Genomic DNA, 19,221 nt, shown 5'->3' on the forward strand with positions numbered 1-19,221 from the left:
TTTCTACCAGTGACCCAGGTGGTTGGTGGTTTACTGGTTCAGTTTGCCAAGAGCAATGATGGGTTGAGCTGGGCATGTCCTCCTATGCTGTTCCCATGTAAATAAAGCACACAGGCTCAGTGCCTGGGGGGAAGCCAGTCACTTTATTCATCACTTAGGTAATCTAGAATTGTCTCCCTCTCCCTTGGATTCTAGCATGACATCAGAACTGTTCTAGACCATGCTGTCTTCTCCAGGTGGCTGAAGGCAGGATGAGATGTGTCCCCTTGCCATCTCTTCTTGGGATGGCTTCTGCAGTCCACACACACTCTGTCCTCATGTCCACACGCACTGCTTCTGGCTGTCCAGTGTCCACAATCACCCCACCCTATCACGGTTTACAATGTTGCTTCCAGAGACGTCTACTTAAACAGTGGGGTCCCCTTATGTGCAGTGTCCACAATCACCCCACCCCTATCATGGTTTACGATGTTGCTTCCAGAGACGTCTGCTTAAACAATGGGGTCCCCATATGTGCAGGCCTCCTCGATGGCGAGGTTGTAGCTGGCACCTGCCCCTCCCTTGTAGGTGCTGGTCACGATCCTCATCCAGCCCCTCTCACCCTGTAAGAGGCAAGAACTTGGCATTAGTGCCTCGGGACACATCCCTCTGCTCACCCCTCTGTTCTGCAGACCCAGGCCCTGCCCTGCAAAACCTGGGGGTCCAGACAAAGCTCTGTGACTCAGTCCTCTGGTCAGTACTTAACCTGAGGGTGCTCTGCTCTCGGGCAGCTAATGTAAGAAAGCATGACTCTTTCCCTGTTAAGACCCCACTTGTGGCCATTTAGTAGACATGACCGACACCGCATCACTTCAGCGTCTTCCCCTTGGCCCTGTTTCAGAGTGTTCCTGTGCCTGGAATGGTTAACAGTTAACACTGTGTCCTAAAAACCACAACCTGCAGTTTTCCTCCCCTGGACTTCGGACCTAACTCAAAAGTATTCCTGAAAAATGTGGCCGATCACCATCATCAGGACCACTTGGCCCCAGCCTTGGCTGTGGAGTAGTTGGGTTGCTCAGGCTGGGGTTTGGGGAGGAGCCACTGGCACCTCAGGGGATGCAAAATACTCATAGGTGCACAGGTCAGCAGTAGCCCTTCACAGCTCAGACCCCAGAAGTAGCTTATGTTCTGATGAGATTGCTGGAGCTAGCCTTCTGCTCAGCTGCTGGGGAGAGGTGTGGACTCTGATCTGACCCTAAGAAAGGGAAACTGTCTTACCCAGGGTTCGCCCCACGAATTACGGACAATCCAATACTCAATCCCATCACTGCTGACACCCCAGCCAGCCACGGAGATGATGTGGTTGATAAAGGTCTCGTCCTGATGCTCAGCATAGATGCCTCCGGTATAGTTAGCCATCTTCTCTGTCACCATTATCCCGCAGCTGTGAAAAACCATCAGTCAGTAATTCGGGAAGCACATCAGCACTTGTGGGTGGCACTTGGGTCACAGTAATCTGAGTCCTGCAGTAGTGATCCCACCAACATTCCAGACTCATCACAGCCAGGGGCTTCTCTACCTAACTTACACAAAGCTCCCTGCAGCAGACTGGCTAATAGCTCAGGTTTACTTCTGTAAAGTCAACATCTGTATAGGCAAAGAGGGTTATGTGGTGCTCAAGCTAGGGAATCAAACTGCCAGGTGGGAAGGGTGATGAACAAGATACAGTTGCATGCATGTGTACAGACCCAGATGTGGTCTCACTGTCTGAGGACCTCTCCCTCACCTGATGGGACCATTGGCGTAGATCTCTGCCATCATCTTCTCCCTACCCGAGAGGGAGCCATAGTCACCTACTCTCCAGAGGGTGTAATTCTGGATGGTGTGACACTCTTTGAATTCGGTGCAGGTCCCACACTGGTTAAACTTGTCGCAGTCTAGAACACAAGAAGTCAGCATGACACCGTCTCCTCATTAACCCACTAATGAAGCCTACCCCATTCTCTCCACTTTTCTAATTTAGCCTGGCATTCATTAGGTGATAGCGGAGACCATCCCGCTCTCAGGTGCCGTTTAATTATGCGCTCCTCTCAACTGCAAGGAGTGATGAAAAGCCTCCCCCGGGCCGTGGCAGAACAGAAAGAACAGACTTTGATTAGTACATAGTAGGCACTCTGAAGTTGCCCTTCTCCTCTCCTGTAAAGGCCGGGAGGAGGACCTCACAGCATGCTGTAATTGAAAAACGAGTGCAATCACACTATTAAAATGTAACCAGATGATTCCACCGCTGGCTAGTGACTAAATAGGCCAATACACTTGATTTAAAGAAATGCATCCTCTTGGCTTCAGAAATATCAGAATTCGGGTTACAGGAATAGCCGAAGCAATCCTAAGGAGCAAGAACATTGCTTGAGGCATCTCAGTACCTGACCTCAAATTACACTACAGAGCTATAGTGACAAAGACTGGTGCTGGCGTAGAAACAGCCAGACAGGTGGACAAAATAGAAGCTGGAAGTACCGGACAAAGCTATGCCCCTTAATTCATGACAAAAGAGGAATACATTGGAAAAAGCCTATTTAACTAATGGTGCTGGGAAAACTGGATATCCACCTAAGAAAAATAAAATTAGATTCGTACCTTTCATCCTGTACCAAATCCATTCACATTGGATCAAAGACCTTAATTTAAAACCTGAAACACAAAGTTCTAGACAAAAATATAGGGAATACCCTCAAGATATTAGGGTAGGCTAGAACTTTCTGAATAGAACACCATAGCATAGGAATTAGCCCCAAATAACAGATGAGACCACTGGAAAAGAAAATGTTTCTGTACAGCAAAGGAAACACTTAGCAGAACACACAGCTCACAGGAGAAAATCTTTACCAGCCCCACTTCAGAGGGGCTGATACCCAGAATTTACCAAGAACTACAGACATTAAATACCAAGGAAGTAAGACTGCCAATCAACAAATGCCTCGGGCTGGAGAGATGGCTCAGAGGTTAATAGCACCGACTCCTCTTCCAGAGGTCCCGAGTTCAATCCCCAGCACCCACATGGTGGCTCACAACCATCTGTAATGAGATCTGGCACCCTCTTCTGTATACATAATAAATAAATCTTTAAAAAAAAAAAGCAAAAAAAAAAAAAACAAACCAAATGCCAAATGAAACATAAATGGCCAAAACTATATTTCAAAGCAAGTCTGGGTGTGGCGCCATGCACTTTTTTTTTTTTTGTAAATGGAGACACTGTGCTTCTCTGTGTAATAGCCCTGGCTCTCCTGGAACTCGCTCTGTAGACCATGCTGGCCTCAGACTCAGAGATCTGCCTGCTTCTGCCTTCTGAGTGGAGTGCTGGGATTAAAGGTGGTATACAAAGGTAAGTGGATCTCTGTGAGCTTGAGGCCTAGTCTACACAGCAATTTCCAGAACAGCCAAGGCTACATAGTGAGACCCCGAGCCAAAGAAAAAAAATGTTCAATATCCCTAGTCATCAAGCCATCAGGAGAAATGCAAAACAAATTAAAACTACTTTGAGAAACTACCTCATCCTGGTCAGAATGACTATCATTTAGAAATCTGACCGGGTGGTGGTGGTGCACGCCTTTAATCCCAGCACTCGGGAGGCAGAGCCAGGTGGATCTCTGTGAGTTCAAGGCCAGCCTGGGCTACAGAGTGAGTTTCAGGAAAGGCGTAAAGCTACACAGAGAAACCCTGTCTCAAAAAATAAAAAAATCTGAACAAAAATGTTGGAGAGGATTTTTTTTTTTTTTTTTTTTTTTTTGGAAAAAAGGAACCCTTATTCACTGCTGTGGGGGAGGTGCAAATTAATACAGCCGTTATGGAAATCAGCTTGGAGATTCCTCAAAACTTAAAAATAGAACTACTACATGACCCAGCTGTTTCACCCCTGCACATAAACCATGAGAACTCCATACCCACCATGGTGACACGTGCACATCCATGTTTATTGCTGCTGTATTCACTGCAGCAAAGAATCGGAATCAAACTAGTTGTTCATCAACAGGAGTGGATAATGAAAACCTGGCACATACAAAACTCAAATACTATTCTGAAGAAAAACGAAAGCACAAAATTTGCACAAAAAATGAATGGACTTAGCATTTATAATATTAAGCAAAGTGACCCAAACTCAGAAAGAAAAAACAGTTCACCTTCATATGCAGATCCTAGCCCATAATGTATTCAGGTATGCAAATAAACAAATGCACATGTGTACAACATGTGGAAAGAACAGAAAGATAATTTAAAAAGGGCAAAATGCTTGCTAGTGACATCACATCTATAAGACATTTTGTTTAAGTCCTTTGAATGTCCTTTCAAAGAATCACACATTTGTTTTTTGTTTTTGTTTTTTCTTTTTTGGTTTTTCAAGACAGTTTTTCTGTGTAGCCCTGGCTGTCCTGGAACTTACTCTGTAGGCAAGGCTGGCCTCGAACTCACAGAGATCCTCCTGCCTCTGCCTCCTGAGTGCTGGGATTAAAGGCGCCACCACCGCCAGGTGGAATAATACATTTTAAAATACAAAAATGTGCCCTTGTGCCAGGCGGTGGTGGCGCACACCTTTAATCCCAGCACTCGGGAGGCAGAGCCAGGCGGATCTCTGTGAGTTCCAGGAAAGGTGCAAAGCTAGACAGAGAAACCCTGTCTCGGGGGAAAAAAAATGTGCCCTTGATAGGCAGCATCCTCATGTGATTTCATAAGGGGCCATTGCCTCACTGGGGGATCTGAATTGTAAATTATATTTTGTATTGAACACTCCTATAGAGCATAGCTCTTTTATTTATTGAATACCAAACTTGTATTCATTAAACAAGAATTTTAGTTGCCCAAATAACAGAATGAGAAAGTTGCTACAAGTATGTTGATAGCTGGGCGGTGGTGGTGCACACTTTTAATCCCAGCACTTGGGAAGCAGAGGCAGGCAGATCTCTGAGTTCCAGGCCAGCCTGGTCTACAAAGTGAGTCCAGGACAGCCAAGGCTGTTACACAGAGAAGCCCTGTCTTGAAAAAACAAAAACAAAAACAAAAAAGTTGATAATAATCCTAATTTTATTTATGAGAATGCCTAGGAATAGTGATTTGTTGTACCAGAATCTCAAAGAGTAATATGCTAGGACGTTGGAAATACTCAGAAACCTGCTATTTTCCACTGTATGTTATAATTCTAAAATGTATCATTGTTGCTGAATAAATGAACTTTGTTTTTTAAAAATGAAGGAAAAAAAGCCGGGCGGTGGTGGCGCACGCCTTTAATCCCAGCACTCGGGAGGCAGAGCCAGGCGGATCTCTGTGAGTTCAAGGCCAGCCTGGGCTACCAAGTGAGTTCCAGGAAAGGCGCAAAGCTACACAGAGAAACCCTGTCTCGAAAAACCAAAAAAAAAAAAAAAAAAATGAAGGAAAAAGAAGAATTCGGTTTAAGGACGGGGAAATGCATCAGCAAAGTGCCTGCCATGGCAAAGTTGAGGGCCTGAGCTTGGATGCTCGCCAAGTGCCCACGTAAGGTCAGCCTGATGGTGCTTGTCTGTAACCCCAGCCCTGGCTGGTGAAGTCACGTGGCTCTCTGAAGTCTGCTTGCCAGTCAGGCTAGCAAAATGGATGTGCTCCAGGCTCAGTGAGAGAACGAGGTGGAGCGTGATGGAGGAAGACACCCCTGAGGCTGACCTCTGTGTTGTAACTATACATTTGTCCAGACCCTTCCCAGGGACAATAAACTTCTTGAGGATTACATCATCAGTTCCCTTTGTCTCAGACACCAGTGCTCAGTGTGAGGTGCACCAGAAACATGGTGGCTCAGGAGCCACATTTGTTCCTACAGAGAGAGACTGATGAGTGGTTCTAATGAACCCAACCACCTGTGAGTCTGGGGAGGACCAGAGGGACCTAGCTTCAGCTGGATGACACCAGTTTGGGGTGGAGGAGGAAGGATAAGACCCCATTTCACAAAGCAGTCCTCTGTCTTCCCTGCACCCTGCATCTGTTCCCCTGGTGGGGTCTCTGTCACTTCTGGGTTTACCCATCCTTGACAAAGGACTCACCCAATCAGGCCAGAGAACTCTTTCAATTCTTGGTGGTGAGGCAGTGAGGTCTATGAGGTAGGCAAGGGAACACCATCCACACGGTGGTGAAGAGTGGCCAAGTGCCCTCCAGGACCTGCAGCCATGAGGGAGGTCTAAGGACCAAAGCTTACAGCCACAAAGGATGGATTTGGATCCAGGAGTTTCCTTTTCTTTATTTCCAAAGAAAGCAGCCCAAAAGGGGTGTACCAACCATGGATTTCTGGGCCAGACTGCTCTGCCCATTCATAATCTGTCCAGGACTGCTGGGGCAGGAACCAGGCTGGTGCTACATTTCAGCTGGGCAGGCTAACCTGCAGCTCAGAAAGCATCCACCTGCTCCCAGCTCCAGATCGTGGGAAAGGGACGCTTCCTTCCATCAGTTGCCTACCTGTACCGCCCTCTTATAAAAGGCCCATAAAACCATCCAAATGCCACACACCATATCCAATCCTGGCTACAGGGGTGTTGCTCTGCTTATGTATTTATTATCAATCCTGGAGACTGAGCCTAGGTCCTCATATATAGCAGGCAAATAAATGCTCTCTCACTGAGCTACATCCCTAGTCTGGAGTGCTGTTCTGGTTTATCTCCATGATGAACTCAACAAGGACCATGGGTTCCAACTTTCTGTTATCCTAACCCTAACCCACCAGGTTCAGAGTGGCATCAGATAACCCTGGAGTCCGTGCCAGGAACCACCCAGCTCTTCCTGGGGGCTTCAGTCTCCACCCCCACCCTCTTCAGCATCTCAGCCACAGTATGACAGACATGGCATACTTGGGCTCTCAGCTACTCTCTCGGAAGAGGAACATGAAGGTGTAAAGCAATGTGGGGGCATGGGCAGAGCCTACCTTGGTCCTTGGCCTGGTAGTTGTTGCAGGTCTCATCGGGGATGCCGTGCTTATGAGCATACGCCCACACCGGAAGGTCATTGCCTCCCTCACAGGAGCCAGCATTGCCGCAGTCGATGACGTTCTGCACTGAAAGCAGGATGGAGGGCCACGCGCCTTTTCTCTTGATGTTGATGCGGTCTGCAACAGTCAGCACTCTGGTCAGCACCCCCCAATCTCCCCACAGGCCACAGGGTTTTGCCCACTGGTTCTTCTATCGTAGAGGCCTCAGCTCAACTGTGGCTTCAAAACCATGCTCTGGTCTTCTTGGGCACCATGATGTCTATGTGTGTCTGCAAGTGTCATGAGGCAGGGCCAGATCTGGAAGTCCCAAGAAGCACCTGCCAGGGCACCACTACAGGATGGCAACAAGACCACTTGTGTAAGGAGGCTAGAGAGCAGATACAGAAGGCTGATGTGGGCATCTCCAGGGAAAAGCACAGCCCAGGGAGCCAGATGAGGCCCAGTGAGGGCCAGACATCAGAGCTCAGTGCTCATGTGCTGGGCCCACACGCTCAGGGGCAGCTAGGATCATCACAGCATCCACTAGGGGATAGCTGACCTGCATCCTGAAAAACCATCTTGCTCTTCACTCTCGAGCTATCCACACACACATACCAGCCATGCCCCCCAGGCCTTGTCTCCAGCCTCCTCCACTCACTCCTCGCCTGAAGCCAAAGTCTACCTTTGCTTTCCCTCCATCCTATGGACTTCAGCTCAGTCACCTCCCATACCCTCTTCCACTCTGGTCCTGCTCCACAGGCTGCCATCTAACAGCACAGAACCTTCTAGAACCACCCCTCATACCCTGCACACACACACTTGATGACCTCAGAGAGCATATCACTGAAAAACTCAAAAGCAGACCTTGTCTTATCACAATTTAGACCCGTTTCTATGCCCAGAATGTACTTCCTGTGTCAACGACAAGCAGGCTCCCAGCTGCCCAAGGCACATGGGCCCATCTCTCCTGTCTCCTTACCCCGGCTTGGCTCCCTATAGCCTTTCTTCGGTACATGCCCAGCAACAGTTCACCTCTCAATGAGGGGCATCCTCTAGCCCACAGACCTGCCTTTCCCAGAGTCCAACCCAAGGCCCCAGGACTTTATGCCTTGCCTCAGCAGCATGAGGTGAGATCCAACACTGTCTGTATGTCTCTCTTTGGTGTCCCAAGCTGCTCTTGTCCAGGTCCCTATCTCGACATCACCCATCCATCCTAACCCCTCTCCACCCTCATCTGACTGCCTCTTCCAGAGGGTCAGCAGAGGGGCCACTCCAGCCTTCTGGAAGTGCCTGGGATGTCTCTTCTGCATTCAACCCTAGCAGTGTGTCTCTTAAGGCTTTCTGAGAGCCCTTTCCTCCTCTTCTCAGGTCTTTCCCTCCTGGTGACCTCAGCTAAGGCCTGATGGCAGTGACTGGCTGGATAGCCTCAAGCCTGGGGTCTTCTACATTTGACGTAATGTCTAGTTTCAACCTGACCAGCTACCTGGCTCCAGAATTTGCAGGCTTCTTGAGATGACCTTTCTACACAATCCACTCTGCCTCTTCTGACTTGGCTTCCTTTTCATTGTCAGATTCCCATTCACACCTTCTGTGTGCTGAGCACTGTTCAGGCCGTAGAAGCAAGCCAGCAAGGGCAAGCTCTGCTCTGTGGACTTGTGCCATGGCATATGAGGAAGGCAATGGGCAAGCAGAACAGTACAGCAAGGAGATGTCCTGGGGAACATCCAGGGGCTAAGGTATCGTGTACACAGGGCAGCCTGAGAGAAGTCCTGCTGTGGTGGTTTGAATGAGAATGGGCCCCCATCTTCTCACATGTATGAATGCTTGGTCTCTTGTTGGTGAACTGCTGGGGAAGGATTAGGATATGTGGCCTTGTTGGAGATGTGTCACCAGGGCTGGGCTTTGAGATTTAAAAAGCCCACAGCCGGGCGGTGGTGGCCCATGCCTTTAATCCCAGCACTCGGGAGGCAGAGGCAGGCAGATCTCTGTGAGTTCGAGGCCAGCCTGGGCTACAGAGTGAGTTCCAGGAAAGGAGCAAAGCCACACAGAGAAACCCTGTCTCGAAAAAACAAAAAAAAAAAAAAAAAAGCAAAACAAACAAAAAACAAACCCTTCAAACACTCCTCCACTGATGACAGCTTATGTTGGAGAGGATGTGGAGTAAGGGGAACACTCCTGCACTGTTGGTAGGAGTGCAAACTTGTACAACCACTGTGGAAATCAGTATGGCGGTTTCTCAGAAAATTGGGAATCGATCTACCTCAAGACCCAGCCACACCACTCTTGGGCATATACCCAAGGAATGCTCAATCATACCACAAAGATACATGCTCAACTGTGTTCATAGCAGCACTATTTGTAATAGCCAGAACCTAGAAACAACCTAGATGCTCGTCAACTGAAGAATGGATTAAGAAAATGTGGTACATATACACTGTGGAGTACTACTCAGCAGAGAAAAATGACAGCATGAAATTTGCAGGCAAATGGATGGAACTAGAAAATATCATCCTGAGTGAGGTAACCCAAACCCAGAAGGATAAACATGGCATATACTCACTCATAAGTGAATACTAGATATAAAGCAAAGAACAATCAGACTGCAGCCCACAGAACCAGGGAGGCTATATAGCAGGGGGGACCCTAGGATGACTGTGACTTAGAATAAGTTTTGGTTTTATTCAAAATAAATAAATAAGTTGTTTTTTAAAAAAAAGAAAAAACAAAAAGAATAAAAAAAAAAATAAAAAGCCCACATCAAGCCCAGGTCTCTCTGCCTCATGTTTGTGGATCAGATGCCTCAACTACTGCTCCAGTGCCATGTCCACTGCCATGTTCTCCACCATGATGGTCATGGATTCACCCTCTGAAACTCTAAGCAAGTCCCAATTAAATGTTTTCTCAGTTGCCTTAGTCATGGTGTCTCTTCACAGCAAGAGGACAGCAACTAAGATGCCATCCAAGGAGAGAAGTGTGAGGACCTGAGGAGAAGAGCAACCTGCAAAAGAAGGTACCTGTGCCTCACCTGCTGGTGTGAGGACAACAAGATGGAGGAGGAGCCAGACTGCAGACTTCGGAGGTCAGAGAAGTCTGACCTTGTCATTGTCTAAGTGGAATCCTGAGATGGTGTCAAATAAAGAAATGCGATGGGACTCAGGTTTAACAGACATTCTGGGACTCTCTTGTCTGAGACCAGAGAGGAGCAGGGTGCTGGGGGAGACCACCTAGTTCCTTCATTAGACTAGTGGACAACCAAAGGACCTGTGACCAGTTTGCAGGAGCAACACAAGATGAGAGTCAGATAACCTCTAAGCTTCTCCTGAGTATGCTCAGGGCAAGGATGGGGTGTCGGTGGGTAAGACAGGAAGGATGGCCTGAATGTCTGGGGCTGGCGGCAACAGGGATGCAGGCCGGTGGGTAGGAGCAGATGGACGCAAAAGCGAGTCTAGGGAAAGGCCACAACTGGGAACAGAAGTCAGATGTGTGGGAGTGAGGAAGCGAAGGAGCTAAGGGAGAGCCTGGTAGGGAGGCAGAGACAAGGGAGTGTGAGACAGTGAGGGTCCGACTTCACCCCAATGGAGGAGGCCGGGGTACACTGACTCATGAGTCTCAAAAAAATGACAAAGGGTAGAGTGGAAGTAAGGCAGATGAAGGCCCCAGGGCAGAGAAGAGGAAGTGGGGGGTCCAGAATACCCAACAGGAACAAGCAATGGGATGGTGAGAGGTGGGTGGGACCAAGGGGTTCTTGGTCACCCATTGGAAGTGACCGATGAAGGGATAAAGATGACCTCCAGTGATGAGGATAGGTGACCTCATAGAGAGAAGCATGGATGCTTAACCACCCAGAGATGGCCAGAGGCAAACTGGTTCCACTGCTGCCCCGCTGGCACTTAGCCAGGGCCCTGTGAAGTCCCCTTTCAGTGTCTGCTCAGAGAAAGAGGAAGTAAGGCCTTGCCTGCTACTGATGAAGACGTCAGAGGTTTAGGAAGAAAGGATGAAGCAGCCATTTTACCTGAGACACTCCACTCTAGTATTGGGGGAGGTGCAACCTCAGTAGGGCCTCGCAACCATCTAAGAGGTCCCAAGCCCAACAGGCTCCAGCCATCCTCCCTACCCTGCAATGCTCTGCACCCTCCTCATGCACCACACTCCACAGACCCGCTGACCTTTTCTGCTCCCCATCACCCTCACCCCGCCCTGTGCTCTGCTGAGAAGGTCTTTTCACTTCCCCGAGACCCCATTCCTAAGTGCTCTGGTCCTCTGCTACAGGCCTTCCCCACACACCATGCCTGCTTGACGAGCACCTCTTGACCTTCCCACACTGCAGCTTCTCAGGCCACTTTCCTTCTGCTTCATCAGGGGTCCCAGACCCCAGAGGTGACTCTACAACATGACACAGCTACACCTGGCTAGCTCTGGGGTACAGACTGCACCCTCAGTCGGGAACCCCTCACCCTAAAGAGAGCGTTCAAGCTGATGGGCGGAACCCCAGCTGCCACTCATCTCACAATGGAGTCTGGGAACTGAGAGCCAACTGGCAGGCAACAGGACTACATAAGCCCTGCAGGCATGGGTGCTGCCATTAAACCGTTACTAATCCTCAACCTAGGCTCCACCTACAGCAGGCCAGGCCAGAAAGATACCAAATCAAGAGAGAGGACACTGCCTGTCACACTCCCAGCCCGGAGAGTCCCTTCCCCAGGGGTTTCCAGGGGCCACCTCTGCAGATGGCAAAGCTGAGTCTACATGCTCGAGGCTGAATGGATGACACTTCCTGGCTCCTGCTTCCTCTACCAAGGAAGGGCAGGCACAGCAGCCCTCTGTGCAGACCTCAGTGGGGTTCTCTCTTCCTCCTGCACCTTCTTCTTGCCCCTGTGGTGGCCAGGCTAAGATTTAAGCGAGAGAGCTGGCCATTTCAAGCTGGGGACGGTCCATCCCAAATACCAACTGCCGCTGAGAAGCAGTTTCACTTCCGTGACCCAATACAGGCTGTCAGCTCGGTGATTTTGCAATGCTACTTCCATCTCGGTGGCTGAAGTCACAAGTTCTGGGGGAGGGGGATACCCAGGAGCCACTTGTCACAGGGTTCCAGTTCAAGCCTGTTCCACAGAGGCCCTAAGTGGGCCCACAGGACAGAACTCCAGAATGACACAGTCACATCACTCTGGCAGAGAAAAAACCCAGCCTGAATCCTGGTACTGATTCACAGGGCCCTGGAACCCTGGGCTGTGGCTATATCACGGCTCACCTAGAGGCAGCTCCGATGGTGAAGAGCAGCCACCCGCCCTGTCAGGGAACTGGCCCTGCCCTGGGCTTATCACGGAACCCACCTGCCATAGCACTGGTGCTACCGTGGGCCCAGCAGGAGCCACAGTACTGTGGGATGTGCTGGTTCCTGGTGACGCTGACGTAGTTGACACCATCCACATTTCTCCAGTCCCAGTACTTGGGGAGATCCGAGGGGGACAGGTACTCATGCGGCCGAGGGTAAGTCCTGGGAAGAGGTTACCATCATGAAAATCAACCCTGGAACACCTGGGGCCTCCCCTCCCCCACCAGGGCCACAGACCCAGGCAGTCCTCCTGGGGCCTTCTTCCCTTTCTCCAAATGTGGGAGTTTCAGAGCTTGTTCCTTCCATCACCAGAAGGGCCACCAGCAGAACTCAGCACTCTTGGAGGCTGACGGTGACAGGGCATCTCTGAAATATCCTAGGGCCCACCAACTAAGGCCAGAGAGGTAAGGATTGCGCAATCTAGCAAACACCAAAGCTCTCCGGATGTGAAAGTCATCCCAAAAGGAAGGGATGAGATTTCCCAGGCTTAAGGAGGCAGGGTGTCCCAGAGAGAAGCAAGCTCGCGGGTGGCAGGGGGCGCGCGCCTGGCCCAGAAGTGTACCCTCTCCCTCCCCAGGCACAGCCCGGCGCCCACCTTCGCCCCAGCTGGGCCAGCTGGTCCCCGTGAAGGGGCCAGTAGCAAGTCTGGCCCGGGCGGAAGTAGAGACTGGCCCGCGCCGCGCCTGCCAGCAACAGCATCAGCAGCACCAGCCGCGGCTGCTGCACAGACCCCGACGACGCCATGCTCCTGCTCCTGGCCTAATTGGATCCTGGATCACCGCCGCACCTTCGACCCCTTGACCTGACCTGAAGACCCACGCGCTCCGGCCGCCCCGCCCGGTCCTTTAGGAGGCGCTCAAGTTGGACACACCCCGGGGGCGGGGCCTTCTCGCTGCTCCTGCCCCGGCCCCGCCCGACAGCCCCCAGGGCAGAATCTACTCCCCAGGGATCAGCCTGATCAGCAGAACTTGGGGCCGTGAAGGAGGTCCTACAACCAGACCCTGGATCTGACAATGTCACCAACCACTGTGATCGCTTGGACTGACTGAGCACAGTTATTAAACTTAAAGAGACCCAGGCATTCTGGAGCAGGGTAGGGCTCTGCAGGCTTCCATGGCCCACCCAGAGATTCTTCTGTCTCCCAGTTCGGGAGTGATGGTGCAGTTTTAGGCTAGGCCTCCCCTAGGAACACACTGAGATTCCGCGAATCCTGAAGAACGAGGTATGGGTCATCCCCAGCTTTGGACCCTAGCCTGACTTTCTGAAGCCCATTCCCCCAAAGGTTCAGACTCTCCTTCACAGAGAGGGAAGGCATGATCCTTCTAGAATTATTCTTAAGGGAAATGTTCACTTGGCACATATATCGTGAGACCCTGGGGTTCTGGGAAAGGATCCCCGTAGCCAGATTTTTCCAAGATGAGGAACCAAGAAAGAAGTGGAAGCCGGGTCTAGGTTTTGTAACCGAAGAATTTCCCCTTCCTCCTGTGCCCTATGAGTTATAGTCAACAGCCCCATGCCACAAAGCCATCTCCTCTTTTCTAAGAAAAATCTGCTAGGATTTTAGCTCAGGATCTCTCCAGATGGTGGCTGTCAGGTTCTCAGCGGCCAGCCATGACACCACCGTTCCTCTGCCTGTGCTTGGAGGCAGTCAGAAATCAAAATGGCTGCTGTTCTGCTCGCCTTTCCAGATCATCAGGGATTCCAGCAGGACTCAGAAAGAAGCCTGCTGAATACCAGAGCAGAACAAGGTCTCATAGGCAAACTTGGGGCTCCCCCTGAACAGCACAGGAGTTTGGGTCCCTGCCCCTGTAAAGTGGTCACTGAGGCAAGGTGTGGATACTGAGATCTGTCTGTTGATATCTTTCATCTTGGGGAGTCATGATAACTTTCCTCCTCCTCGAGGTGACAGGCAGGATGGTATAAATGAGGCCCACTCAAGACCCAGCCAGAACCACTCCAGTCTGAACCCCCTAAGGCAGTTCTCCCCAATGGTGAGCCCTGAGATCCACTCTGGTGAAGGGAGGAGGAAATGCCATCTCCCACATTGGTTCCACGTGGGTTCTCTCTTGCCTCCATGACAGAAGGGGACCCCAGATTCACAGGAGTGGGAAAGTCAGTCTTGGTGATTCGATGATGTCATTCTAGTAAGGTCTACTGAATTGGGGAGGGATTGTTGCCTTGGAAGAAAACAACAGAGGTTAGAGATATAATTCAACAGGAGAGTATGTACTCAGCATGCTCAAGGACCCAAATTCAATTCCTGGCACAAATAATGAGTAAAATAAATGAATCAATTTAAAAAAAATAAAGACTTATTTTTATTTTATGTGCATTGGTGTTTTGCCATGGCTGCTGGGTTCCCCGGAACTGGAGTTACAGAGAGTTGTGAGCTGCTGTGTGGGTGCTGGGAATTGAACCCAGGTCCTCTGGAAGAGCAGTCAGTGCTCTTAACCACTCAGCCATCTCTCCAGCTCAAGACTTATTTTTAATAATGTGTGTGTGTGTGTGTGTTCTATGTGCATGTGAGTGCAGGTGCCCTTGGAGGTCAGAAGAACATGCCTAGCACCATGGAGGTGCAGTTACAGGCAGTTATGAGCTAACAGATGTGGGTACTGAGACCCCAACGCTGGTCATCTGGAAGAGCAGTCTGTGCCCTCAACCTCTGAAAAATTAACTAATTAATTAATTAAGAGAAAGGAAGGAAGGAAGGAAGCAAGCAAGCAAGCTGAAAACACTGTCTGTGAGCGGCAGAGGTTGTCATCATCCCCCAGAAGCCAGCCAGGGTCTTGATGGTGCAAAGTCCACCCACACATTCCAAGGAATTACAATCAGCTTGGAGTTATCGGGCAGGCAGGTCTAGGGCTGAACTCCCGTGCTTACAGGCATCACAATGTTGTAGGCACACACCCTCAACTTATCAGCTCTTCTGGCCACGTGATGTCAGCAGCCCTGGGGTGCTGTGAGCATGCCCTGGCATTGTCACAGTACCCCACTGCACTTAGAAGCTGTTTAGCTATGAAGGACCTTCCATGAAGACATGGGACTCCACAGTCTTGCAGGGCCCCAAGCTTGAGAGGGTTCACTTTTCTCTGGCCCCAGAAAATTGAACAGCGGGTATGTTGACCATGGTGTCATTTGCCTGGCCTGCGGGAAGTCATAGAGGCTAACGGGCACCCAGAGTCTTGCCCTCTAAGCCTTGTCACAGGTTTTCTCACTAAATGCTGCTTAAAGGGGTACAAGATTACAGGCTAGTGAGGTGTCACACCCTAGATAGTTGAGTTGAAGCTCCGCAGAGTTTCCCTAACACAGAACTCAGGAGGTGATGAAAAGAGAGGTAAGTTAGAGAGAAGGGGGTGGGGAGCTCAAGATTTTCAAGCCAAGAAGGAAATGGGGCCGTGACTCACTCCCTGTATGTTATTTCAGCCCCTTGTGATGGGTCAGACTCGGCACAGCAGAGCTGCCAAGGGCTCTTCACCTCGAAGTCTAGTGCCAGTTGGGTGGTAGGTAACCGCCCTGCACCTGCCTGCACTCAGACCCCACCAGCTGCCCCGCTCTATCATTTTCTAAGTCCATGCTAGGAGAACCCTTCCCACAGTTCTTTGTTGTTTTTCGTGCATGTGTACGTGTCCTGTTGCAGGGACAGCCACCGATCAATCAAAACTCCGTTTACTGCTGCTGCTCCTGAAGGGCCTTAGTGTTCTCCGAAGGGCACATGCATAAAGGGACATGACAGCTAGGGCCTGGGAGGTGTGGGGCATGTGACCTGCCTCTGCCTTGGTCCCATGCACACTGGAGGCTGAGTTCACCCCTGTGGCAGTCTCTCTCTCAAAGCAGACTCACTGGCTCGGCAGCACGGAGCCACAGCCTGAAAGGTGTGTCCTCTTTTGACATCACTTCAGGTGTCAAGGAGGTCATTTTGGGGGTAGTGACTCATCTTCTGATCTGAGCCTGAAAGGAAGAAGGCTCGGGGCAGGGCCTGCACCTTCCTGCCTTGGAGGTTCTACTTACCCACGTGTTGCTTCTAGCAGCTGTTTTATGAGCAGCCGTGTGTCTCTGCCACCCAGGCTTGGGGCACAGTCAAGCAGGTGTTCATGAACTGGGCATGTCTCCGGAAACTACTATACAGTTCTTTGCCTGAGTGACTGGCTGTGTGCCCTGGGTTGTTCTCAGAGGGAACTGAATCATTCTAGTTCCAGGTGTTGCTGGAGCAGGTAACTTAGTCCTCTTTCAATTCTTCTTCCTCTCCTGAATGGGAAGGGGTAGATACATGGGAGGATGGCACTTCCATTGAGGTCAGGACTTAGCATGAGGCTTGAGGGTGCAGATCTGAATCTGAGGGTTTTTTTTTTGTTGTTGTTGTTGTTGTTGTTTTTTTAAATATTCCATAAAGTCTCCTGGCAAACACATGATCCAAGGCCACAGACACAAAAGACTATTCATTTCTAAAAATAAGGTTGATTTTCCCCTCGTCCTAATAAAGAACAACATGCATATTTTTGAGTTAGGCCAGGGTCAACCCACCTTCCTAACCCAATGGGAGGGTGGACAAGAGTTCGTGCATGGTGGAGTGGCCTCAAGATCTTTTCTCTCCTTCTTCCTTTGTGCGGTATTGTCTGGCTCCCACCCTGGCGAGCTGCAGACATTTCCTATTATTGCACATTCCTGAGTGGGACCACATCCTGGAGACAGCGTTTGTTTTGATGGCTGCTGACAGTGTTCCAGAAGCAGGCTGGTTTTGCAGGGCACCATGGCTTCCTCACCAGCCACAAGGCCTCCTCTTTATTCACTCGGTCAATGGCCAGAGAAGCCTGTGCTAACCCACAGACATCCAGCCTGAGAAGGTCTTCTGATCCAGTGGTTCAGCTTTGTCATGGACCCTGACACTGTCCCCAAGACCATCTTGCTTCATATCCTGACCTGCTGTCGGCACGTGCTTGCCATGAAAGCAGCTTCCTGGAGTCATGTTCATGAGGTTGACTTCAAGGCCATTATTCCGGAGCATGCTGCCTGCAGCCGAGCACCTAATATATGAATAGCTGATACAGGAATCCACCCTTGAGGTCTTTCAAAGAGGCACTTTATCTTTTGTGGGATAGAATTCACTTGCCCTCTAAAGGTGGGACACCAGAACCTATTGGGTGACTCTTTTTTTTTTTTTTTTTTTTTCTCGAGACAGGGTTTCTCTGTGAGTTCAAGGTCAACCTGGTCTACTGAGTGAGTTCCAAGACAGCCAGGGCTATTTCACAGAGAAACCCTGTTTCAATAAACCAAAACCAAAACAAACAAACAAATGAAAGTAAGGTAGATGGCACCTGACCTCTACACACATCATCTATTTGTGCACACACACTCATAACACACACACACACACACACACACACACACACACACACACACGGAGGGGAGCTGAAAGACTGGGGTTTTCTGCAATCATTTTCTTATCCTATGATCTGAGATTCAGTGATGAGGCCATAGCCACCAGCTCTTCTGGAGGGAGACTGATGAAGAGGGAACAGTGTGTGTGTCCAGGCCTTGGTGCATGGAAACAGCTGGCAGCTGTCATAAAGCAGAGGATGCTTGAGGGAGGAGATCTCAGAAGAGTTATCAGAGCACCAGGCTACAGGGAAGGCCCCTGCCACCTCCCACTGCTACCTGAGTGCCTAAAGCCACTTCCACCAGGCCTGTCCATCACTCTTCTCCTAGCTTCTCTGTCCCTCTCCACATTTCCCCACTCAGAGGACTTCTTATGCCTGTCTCACAAGAGCAATGCAAGGGTCGGCTTACCTCATGTGATGGCTAATCCTGATTGTCTACCTGATATACCTGGGCAGAGTGAACCTCAGTTGAGGAACTGCCACCCTCAGATTGGTCTGTGGGCATGTCTATGGACCCTTTTCTTGGCTACTAATATAGAAATGTCCATGAGCCCAGAAGCAAGCCAGAAAAATGTTTCTTCATGGTTTCAACTTCAAGCTTCTGCCTTGAGTTCCCTCCATGATGGACAATAATCTATAAAAGGAAACAAACTCCTTCTCAAAGTGTCTTTGGTCATGGTGTTTATTCCAGCAAGAGATACCAAACTAAGACATCCCGGTTGTCACTAGTTTCAGGAGAATGGTTGAGGGGACCTGGTAACCGATGAGAAAGAACACAGTCTACTGAGGGCTAATTTGAATGCCGTGTACGGGAGGGCTGTTGGCAGTGGATGAAGGCATTACTTGGAGAGGTATGGGGCAAGGGCAGGATGCAGCTGTTCATCAGAAGGGAGGGAAGCATGCTGAGCGAACTCAAGGCTCCCAGGATGTCTGACTGGACGCTCTCTCTCCAGCACGTCTTCCGATGCCTTGGACTGAACCCTTGGCTGGATGAATCTAAGACCTGCCAAGCTATTCTGAAGTTGGGGTGAGTCAGTTTCTTCCCCTAGCCCCCACTTCTGGGCTGCAGCAGAGAAAGGAAGCCCATGCTCCTGTCAGCCTCCAAGTCCTTGGAGGGCAGGACCTTTTCTAAGGTCCCTCTGATAATATTTGCTAAGTAAAAAGATCTTTTCTGAGACTCATACACCAGCTCATGCAGACAAACCCCGGGGCTTGAAGAACTCTATATTTTTGTTTGGTTTTGGCTCCAGGTGCTAACGGCTATGAGCTTATCTCTGTTCCCACCACAGATCATTGCTTATCAGTGGCTGCACACCTTGGGTGATGGAAAATGCAATTGAGAAGGCTGGGGATCCATTGCCTTCAGAATCACAGCGGGGTAGGGAAAGTAGTGTGTGTGTGTGTGTGTGTGTGTGTGTGTGTGTGTGTGTGTGTGTGTGTGTGTTTGTCCGTGTGTGTCCGTGTGTCCTCACATGTCTGACTGTTAATGAGAGAAACCTTGGCTCACGAAGCTGGTGTCAATGTACTGAAGAGGTGACCAGGTCTCTCCATGGTCT

General features: G+C 50.0%; 1 protein-coding gene across 1 annotated transcript; it reads right to left on the minus strand.

Moving 5' to 3' along the window:
• Window positions 1–123: 123 nt before the first annotated feature.
• Window positions 124–13,139, minus strand: Ctsz (cathepsin Z). Its single transcript, XM_059262047.1, has 6 exons — window positions 12,886–13,139; window positions 12,289–12,452; window positions 6,917–7,096; window positions 1,766–1,916; window positions 1,258–1,423; window positions 124–602 (listed from the first exon to the last, which is right to left on the minus strand). The coding sequence occupies exons 1-6, from the start codon at window positions 13,032–13,034 to the stop codon at window positions 492–494; spliced, it is 921 nt and encodes a 306-aa protein (XP_059118030.1). The 5' UTR covers window positions 13,035–13,139; the 3' UTR covers window positions 124–491.
• Window positions 13,140–19,221: the final 6,082 nt, after the last annotated feature.

Source organism: Peromyscus eremicus, chromosome 4 (genome assembly GCF_949786415.1).
Source record: "Peromyscus eremicus chromosome 4, PerEre_H2_v1, whole genome shotgun sequence".
Lineage (NCBI taxonomy): Eukaryota > Metazoa > Chordata > Mammalia > Rodentia > Cricetidae > Peromyscus > Peromyscus eremicus.